Here is a 9,644-nt window from a genome sequence, read left to right as displayed (position 1 = left end):
GGATCCCTCAGATTCTTCCTAAATAAAGAGCTCCTGGCATATTCTGAATACCCCAACGTGAGGAAACATGAAGTCCAGATTTTCTGAGAATAAACCAACTCCATCTCCAGGAGTGCCAAGCTGACGCCTTGAATACCAGCAAGTTACATCTCACAGAACAAATGCCCTCATGCAGAACTGTGACCCTTCCCTACTAACAAGAACATCCTCACTTTCCCCTGGCTTTAGTGACATCTTGACACAGAGAAGGCAGAGAGACGCTGCATGGATTCTGAATCTAGGGTAGATGTGTCTCCTTGATCTTCTCCTTTCAGGTTTTTCTCTGAAGTCCATCACCAAGTTGGAGAAGCCCTGGGGAAAAGGTAAATTACCCCAACTGACAGTCAGCACCAACTGCAGAACAGGGGAGTCTCCACAGTTACGGCCTCTCGGTGGTCCCCATCTGTCCTGGAGTATAGATAACCCTCCCTGCTGTCTTTCAAGTCCTTGAGCCTCAAGATACATGGGCACAACAAATGAGTGTCTTGTAGCAGTCAGTCTGGAAACAATTTATTACAGAGCGATTGGTGATCGGAAGAGAGACAGGTGCTTGGCGTATGAACTGTGTGCTGACCGAGTCTTTTTACTGGATGCTCTTCTGCATTAGAGTGGCTTTTGAAAAATTAAGAAATTAATTAACCACTTAAAATATTTATTACTTTAAAATACATTAAACCAACGAAATATTTATGAAATCACTAGCATGATTTTTGTCTGAACAATTGCCGTATTCTATATCAATGTTTTCTGTATAATATATTTATTCATAGTGTATTAATTTTATTATGTTTCTGACAGCTATTTATTTTTTACTATATTTATTGATTGTGTGTGTATGTGCGTATATGTATGTGCACGCGCGCGCACACACACACACATACACTCATGCTAAGGTACAAGTGTGTGAACTGAGAGGACAGCTTGTGAGAATCCGTTTTCTCCTTCTACTATGTGGGTTCCAAGTATTGAATTCATGTCATCAGGCTTGGCCTCAAGCAGCTTTATTTGCTGAATCTTCTTGCTGGCCCTCAATTTACTTGAAATTTTTTATTTTTCCTTATTTTTATTGGTTGCTTGTACAATGCATTTGGATCATCCTCACCCTATCCCTAACCCCAGTCCTCACAGATCCACGACCCTTTCGTATCCTCTTCACAGCATCTATCAGTTGCCAGCAACTCCTTAGCTAGGGGTGGGACTTCCTGCCCACCTCCCATCTCCATACTGGGATTTGGCTTGAGTTTGCATGGCCTGTGTGTTTACTTTCACAACTGTTGTGGATTCATGTGTACAACTACCTTGTTGTATCTGGAAAACATTGTTTCCTTGCAGTCCTTTCTCCGTCCTCATCCACCATGCTCCTTGAGTCTTGAGAGGAAGGGATGGGATATAGAGGTCCTGTTTAGGCTCAGTAAGCTTCTCTCAGGAGAGCTGGCAAATGCTCTAACCTACGGCTATAAAGAGAGGAATGTAGGGGCAATATATTACTGTGTCCATTTAGAAGTAGTAGTAGTCCTCTCCTTGGGTCTGTAGCCTGTCTCATGATTTGAGTGCCAATTCAATGAACATTGAATTCAGGTCATCAAGCTTGGTGGCAAGTCCCTTTACCTACCTTTTCTTACCAAGAGATCTTGTGGGTATGCAATTTACTTCTTATAAAATGATGCCTTCTTTAAGGCTCATCCAATCTAATAATAGTCATTAAATTACTTCTTTGATAACTCGTTCTTACTCTTTAGTGTATTAGAAAACAAATTTTGACCATGAAAACCAAAATGGATCCACCCATTTACAGCTTAAACTCTTTCCCCTATTCTATAGTTGGTATGCATCTCTCTTTGGAAAAAGATAGCATTCTTTACTTTCAGAAAACAACCACGACACCAAACTGAATTTATTAGACATATACCTTTTAGTAATTGGAAAGGCAAATGCTTAGGTACCAGCCTGTGATAAGGAAAAAAAAAACCCTGATTCTCTTTGTTTGAAGTAGGTTAATATTTGTTATAGTATAAATGTGTATAAAGACTTTTACAGTTTCTTATTTGGTCATTTAAGAAGTGTCTCTATAAATCTAAATATGACTTGTTTGAGACTCAGATTGCATCTACTATACTTTCTGGGTTACATGGATAGACCTGAGTGTACCTTTATAGGCAACAGGCTGGGAATTAAAAGGTTTGTTTATATTTCTAATTAGTTTAGTATTAAAACTTGGTGCCCCAACCTAAATTTCCATAAATTCCAAACTCCGTACAGTTGAGGGGGACATTTCGCCATGAGGACCTGGTCACAGAGATAGTGACAGAGTATAGGGAACCATACTCCCCTCTCCCCACGCAAAAGAGTCTACCAAATTTGCCACTGTGTCAGGCTCTGTGAAACTCTGATATGAGTTTCCATACCGCCTACCCAGAGGAAGAAAGACAAAACCCTTGTTTTCAGGTGTCCAGCCCTTACTGTCCAAGCAGGACAGCACTTATGGCTGACACATACAAGAAGAATTCAGAGCAAGTTAGCATGGACTCACTTGCCATGCATTACAGAGCACCCAGCAAGAAACAGGAAATATATGAAGAGCCCCAAAGGCAAGGCTGCACTGATTCACTTTACTTCCGGGAAGTCTGCTGACTTTACTTCCAGGAAGCCAGCACAAAAACTCCAGGAAGTGGGATGAGCTCCAAGAAGTAGCACAAGAAAATGGCTGACATACTGCAGAGTCCTCCTTTGGGCTTTGCTTCTTCCAACCTTTCACGTGCCAGATGGACAAATAGTGTTGCAGGAATTTCAAACTCTGCTCTAGTATCCTAGCTACCAACCAGAGGTCCTGCTGGCCGAACACTGGCTTCCTAATCCCCTAGACAGGCAGATCAGACAAAGAAAGGATAAGCTGACAGGATATAAGCACATTCAGTTAGGTGATCTGAAGAGATCTTTCTTCTCTTCCTGTGTTCTTGTAGTTTCTAGGATGCTGTCTCTGCTGGCTCAGTTCCTTATAGGTCGGGGATGATTCTCAATTAGGGGAAGACACAGTAGGTTAGCTGGTATCTTCTCTTTTAGGCCTTGTCCATAAACACTGCTTACTAATGTTTGCTCACCAGGGTCTTTTTTCTGTTAACATTGAAGGACAGGGTTGGGGCACAGGCCGCGCTGCACACGGATCTTCACACATGAGAACTTAAAACAACAAAAGAAAAAGAAAACAAACAAACCACAACCCTTGAGATCCTACTTGCCTTCTCTGGCGGGACCTTCATTTTGGTCCATGGAAAAAGAAAGAAAGAAAGAAAGAAAGAAAGAAAGAAAGAAAGAAAGAAAGAAAGAAAGAAGAAAGAAAGAAAGAAGAAAGAAAGAAAGAAGAAAGAAAGAAAGAAGAAAGAAAGAAGCACACACTGAAATCTACTTGAACTTGAAAGTGGATGGAGAGAGAAGGATCCATTTCAGGAATTCACAACCTCGGCAGCATCCTCTGAAGGCTTTGTTTTCTTTATGCAGATCATGCAGCTGCTCCTGGCTGTCTTTGGGTTCCCAAAGCAACACCCACCCATGCAATCATCTTGGTAGACAGTGCTGGCTTATTTTCACCCCTGCTTTCTGTCTCTGCTGTCCTGAGATTCCACTCGTCTTCTAACTGGCGGTTTTTGAAGAGAGTTTGCAGCATGAATTTTAACTTTCGTGTTGTGCCTCACTCAAGCCTCAAGGGCTTCTAATGTCTCCGTTAGTAGGGATTTTTGGAGATTCAATCTAGAGCCCATGCTAACTCAAAAAGAAAAGCAGAGTTACTCAGCCGAGAAAGAATTAATTTTTAGTTTTACAGGAACCATAATGCTCTCTCCATAAAAATTTGAATTTTCTTTTATATTTCTCAAGAGACAATAAGTAGCTTCATTTTGAGAAGACAATCATTTCCTCAAAGTAGAGAAAGGCCAAATTTTGCTTTCTATCTATTAATTTTTCTGCAGATTTGCCATGCCTGTGTTTGATGAGATTCAATCAGTCGTTTTCTCTCGACTGGTGTTGGTCAACATTATTCCCAGCTTTCTGATGAAAAGTTTTCTCTCTGAACACGAAGCCTCAGCCGTCCACACCTGCTTAACTCATTTCATTCCCGAATGGTTGGTCTGGTTACTGATTGCTGTGCTTCAGTCTGAGTGAAAGAATTGCTCGTTCCCAGCCCGTGATAATTATTGTATACGATTTAGATCATTCTACACAAACGAGAGCAAATTGCCCATCTGTGATGAAGATAATGGGCAAGAGTAGTCCTTTGATCTCTCCCTGCTTGCTCCCATCGCTAGCTTCTCTCTCCACACTCCGCAATGGGGAGACGGTAAGCAGTCCTCCCAAGCTGGTTTTGTTCCTGCACTGAAGTTTCGTACGGCACAGACCGTGGAGTAACAGTGGCTATTTGGCTGAATGGTTTTCCCCTTGTTGTAATGAAAGTATGATTCATTTATTCCATCTAAAATATTGTCAAATTGGATTCTCTGTAGCTAATTGAAACATCACATGATTGTCAGTGGAATATTGGTCTCTCCGTCATTGTGAGCAAATAAATTAAACAAGGAAGATTGATTTCAGGTCATGGTCTCATAGACTTTGTCAGCATTCAAGCAAGTTCCATTGCTGTTGGGACTATAGTGAGGGGAAGCACTGTGGTGTGTATGGATGTGTATGTGTGTGTGTGCATCTGTGTGTGCATGCGTGCATGTGTGTGTGCATGTATGTGCACGTGTGTACATGTGAGCATGTGCATGTGCATCTGAATGTGTGTGCATGTGTGTGTGTGCATGAATATGTGTGTGCATGTGTGTGTGTGCATGAATATGTGTGTGCATGTATGTGCACGTGTGTACATGTGAGCATGTGCATGTGCATCTGAATGTGTGTGCATGTGTGTGTGTGTGATCAGGTTGCTTACTTTACAGAAGCCTGGAACCAGAGGTGTGTGAAAGGGAGAGGGAGCAGGCAGGAAGAATCCATGGACAATGCCTTCAAAGACATGTTCCCACTGGGCCCTGAACTCTAATCGGGCCACACCTCCCACAAACGCCATCACTTCCCATAGTCCATTCACTATGAGTATCTCAATGGACTAACCCACCTGACCCGATCATTTCCCCATAGCTTCTGCTCTGAGCCTTGCACTGAAGACCAAGCCTTCAACGTAAGAACTGCCCTCAAGGATGCCTTACCAGGTCACTCTACTCTGCAACTCTGAGTAAATAAAAATCCAATAAAAGATGTGTGCTACTGAGAAGAAACTGCATGCAAATCTGAAGTAGCTTTCCTAACGCGACGGACGGAGCTTCAAAGAGTGGCAGGATGCGAAAAGGGTTTCATTTCTGTATGGCAAGGTCTTGGCCTGTCTGAAAAATATGACTCACAAATGCTGAAATCATTTTAAGATTTCAGTGCTTTTAGCCCCAATGCAAGCACAAACCAGTAGTTTCATTCAGTAATTAAAATCCAAGGAACCCATTCAACCGATTACTTTCATTTAACATCTGCAAAATGGTAGGTTCTGTGGAAAATGGACAAGCCAATTCCCCAGTCTGCTGTTCTCTGAAAATTAGTTACATACATAGCCATTATAAATAATTGTGAGTTCAAATTGCAGTCTCAAGTTATGATGGCTCTCTTGTTTTGCTTTGCTCATAATGACCTTGAATCTCGCTCTAGTTAAATAAAAAGTATTAAATGGTATGCAGAGTGACTTCTTTCATTTATTTTGTCATTAAATAGTTAATGACCGGAAGGAGGGATGACTTACGATATCTTTTATACTGTCACCAGTGTGGGATTGATGGTTTGATTTAAATGATTAAATTCTTCATTATGCTTTAGTGAAGGCATCCCCTCATGTTTTAGTAGTCCAGTTATGACCTGAATGCTTAGGCTTTGCTCAATTTGAATTTTCCCTTAGTCGGATACAAAGTGAATGACTCGGATGCCTATTGAGACTCCCTGAACTTTGTGTTTGTCTTGGGGCCTGATGCCTCCTTCCTCCACGGAAGTGCTGGAATGATCGGGTGAGGTAAAGTACATGAAACTCCAGACATAGCAGCCGGGTGAGAAACGTGTGCTCTAAAAACACCCGCCAGCTCTCCTCCCGATGCCCACAGGTGTTTTCTGGGACCCTTTACCTGCCTGCTCTCTTCCCGAAGCCCACAGAAGGTGTTTTCTGGGACCCCTTACCCCCTGCTCTCCTCCCGATGCCCACAGAAGGTGTTTTCTGGGACCCCCTTATCTGCCTGCTGTCTTCCCGAAGCCCACAGAAGGTGTTTTCTGGGACCCCTTACCCCCCTGCTCTCCCCCAGACACCCACAGAAGGTGTTTTCTGGGACCCCTTATCCCCTGCTCTCCTTCCGACGCCCACAGAAGGTGTTTTCTAGGACTCCTTTCTTGTGATTTTTGACTTTCCGTGGAAACGTGGACTAGAGACAGATAATGACCCAGTCAGTGCTGTAGAGATGATAAAGGTACTTGCCTCTGAGCCTGGTGCCTTGAGCTCACATGGTGGAAGGAGATTCCTTAAAGTTGTGCTCTGGCTCTGACCTTCACACACACACTGTGACTCTGACTCTGACTCTCTCTCTCTCTCTCTCTCTCTCTCTCTCTCTCTCTCTCTCTCTCACACACACACACACACATGGAATCTCTGTCATTCCAGGAATGTGCTGATGGGTACTGGCACAGTCTCCTGCCTTCATTCTTTTTCCCAGTTGCTCCTCTGAGTTCTCCTCCCTCATGTCCTACAAGTCTTCAGCTGGTAGAAGCCTGTAAACGACTCATCTATTGTAAAACAAGCAAGCCCATCCCTCTGGCAAGGCACTTGGACCTTCAAACACCATCTGGGATGTTCTCAGTGGTGGAAAGAGCATGGTCACAACACTGCAGAAAATAGTCACCTCATTAACTTCGTCCTCCTTCCTGGCTCCCGAGTGCATTCTTGGAGTCCCTGAAGCTGATCCCCGGGATCTCTAACGCAGACCACAGCCCAGCATCCTCTCTCTTGAGTGTATCATTAGCTTCCTAGGAGATGAAGGATGCTCCTGCGAGGGCACTTCTGATGAGTTTCTCTTTGTGGCCCTGCCTGCAGCCCTCACATACATGTCAATCCACCATTGTCCCCTATGTAAGCCAGATCACAAACTGGTCAGCTTTTGAGGCTGTTTAAGGGAGAAATACTCGTGGTCACTTAAGCTGTGTTGGAGGGATTTATTTTGTTAGCCAAAGCAGGCAGTTGATCTGTGTAGAGATGGACTCAAAGAAGCAGTTTTCTCACTTAGAGCTGACTGTATTATACTGAGATGAAACAAAGGAGAAGAGCATCTGTATGGTTTCCCAAGCAGAAAAGGCATAATTAAATATTACAGAGACCCCTTCATATACCCTTTTATTACCAAGCATTGATTAAGTGTCTGATCCTCCCACCCTCGCCTGTCCTTATCTGTGATAAAGACAATGACCTTGGAGAGTCTTTACTTTACTCCTGATTAAAATGCATCCTATCTATAAGTACTTGTGTGGAAATAAATACGTTTCGGATACATTGAGCAAAACGGGAGGAAGACACTGTAGCCTTTTAAATTAACATTATAATAATTTTAAAATTAATGAAGCCTGTCTCCTGGCATCCTAATGAGGCTCATGAGTAACTGTTACCCATTTTTATTAGAGCAAAACTTTTAGGGATAATTCTCACCTAATTTATTTAAAAAGGGTCTTGGCTGCGAAGGTAGTTCCACTTAATGAGCATCTAGCTTGCTGTCTTGATGGAATAGAAAGGATGCAAGTGCCTTCTCCCATTCCTCCAGACTTCCTGCATTGGTCCAGTATGGAATGCTGAGGATCACCTGCTGATTTGGATAAATCTTTGTGTCCTTTGCCTTGGCCCGTCTTATCATTGCTATCATGAAGGAGTTTGAATGAGCAACTCCCCTTATTAGAAGCCCCGTTAGCTGTGGAAGAGTGACTGATTAAGTTATGTTTAAAGTATATTAAGTGCCAATGACAAACCAAGCAGGACGAGAGCCTGTAATCAGTCCTGGCCAGAAGGGAGAGTGTGATGGCAGGACAGTGGCATGTTTGGAGTTGTGGCTGGACGGACACTCATCGGATGCAAGCAGATAAGTGGGGGATAAAGTGTGGGGAAGGATGACCAATAGCTTTGAAGCTGTCAACCAGCATTCTTAACCCGGACTAAGTACAGTGCAGGAGACTTATGATTTAGTTACCAAACTACTAAACGGCCTTTACGAGGGAGAAGGCTTCTCAAGAGACAATTAACTTGTAGATTCACAAGATGTTCTAAGGCAAGGAGGTGTGAGCCAAAGAAGCCAAGGCAACCAGCATGGGGGCCCCACCCATGAGCAAGGATATATAAAAGCCCAGGAACCCGAAGGGGCATTCACAATTCAGCTAACGTCAAGGAGACACTGCAGCCTCTCTCTGCCATCATGTCTTTCAACTGCTCCACAAGAAATTGCTCTTCCAGGCCAGTCGGAGGACGTTACACTGTCCAAGCAAGCCCAGTTGCCACAACTTCAACCCGTGAGGCAGACTGCCTGAGTGGCATCTACTTGCCCAGTTCCTTCCAAACTGGTTCCTGGCTCCTGGACCATTGTCAGGAGTCGTGCTGTGAGCCCGCTGCCTGCCAGCCAACATGCTACCAGAGAACTTCTTGTATCTCCACTCCTGTCCAGGTAACTTGCAATCGACAGACTACCTGTGTCTCCAATCCCTGCTCAACTCCCTGTAGCCGGCCACTCACCTTTGTGTCCAGTGGCTGTCAGTCCCTGGGAGGCATTTCCAGCTCTTGCCAACCGGTGGGAGGCATCTCAACCACCTGCCAACCAGTGGGAGGTATCTCTACTGTCTGCCAACCAGTGGGCGGCATCTCCACCATCTGCCAACCAACCTGTGGAGTCACCAGGACATACCAGCAGTCCTGTGTGTCCAGCTGCCGAAGAACTTGCTAAATGCTTAGGAGCCAGTGAGCCAGCTGAGTGTCCCTGCTCTACCAGCTGTGTTTCCAGGATCTTCCAGTACGCTGCTTGAGTACTTCACCTCTGACCGTTATTGACTGCCCAGCTGCTGGCGGCTAGCTATGCACAGGCTGCCTTTGACGCCCTAAAATCTTTCTTACCAGCACTAAGATGACTTTAAGGTTTGATTTTTGGTGCCGTGTATGCTTCCTGATGCTTCCGAAGCCTTTGCCACCCTCAGTCCAGTCTGAGGTCTCGTGATACTTCCAGAGGCTCTGTTGCCAAAAGCCCATGTCTTCACCCTGCCGCTGTATTTCCTGGCTTCTGCTTTTGTGTCTCTGAAAGAGGGAGCTTGTCGCTCTGTGTAGTTCTCAATAAACTTGCATTCGTTGGCCTTGCAACCACATGCCTCAGCTGACTCCTTTATTTGTTGTTTAAGAATAATTCTTCACTGATCAGGTTCTGACATTTTCCCTTTGCGAGCCCAGACCACAGGTGTGGTGATTGCGACCCCAGACCAGCCAGAGATCACATTATGTTTTCTCGTTGGTAGAGTGTGGGTAAATAGGGGCTGTGGTGAAGCACTGTGAACTTTGACAACTGGTTTGACTTCTA

At 44.2% G+C, this 9,644-nt stretch overlaps 1 protein-coding gene across 1 annotated transcript; it reads left to right on the top strand.

Annotated features, from left to right (window-relative positions):
• The first annotated feature begins 8,501 nt into the window (after window positions 1-8,501).
• Window positions 8,502-9,023, top strand: Krtap11-1 (keratin associated protein 11-1). Its single transcript, XM_075954304.1, has one exon. The coding sequence runs from the start codon at window positions 8,502-8,504 to the stop codon at window positions 9,021-9,023; it is 522 nt and encodes a 173-aa protein (XP_075810419.1).
• Window positions 9,024-9,644: the final 621 nt, after the last annotated feature.

This window comes from Microtus pennsylvanicus, chromosome 1, assembly GCF_037038515.1.
Source record: "Microtus pennsylvanicus isolate mMicPen1 chromosome 1, mMicPen1.hap1, whole genome shotgun sequence".
Taxonomy (NCBI): domain Eukaryota; kingdom Metazoa; phylum Chordata; class Mammalia; order Rodentia; family Cricetidae; genus Microtus; species Microtus pennsylvanicus.
This window is presented reverse-complemented; position numbering and strand designations above follow the sequence as displayed.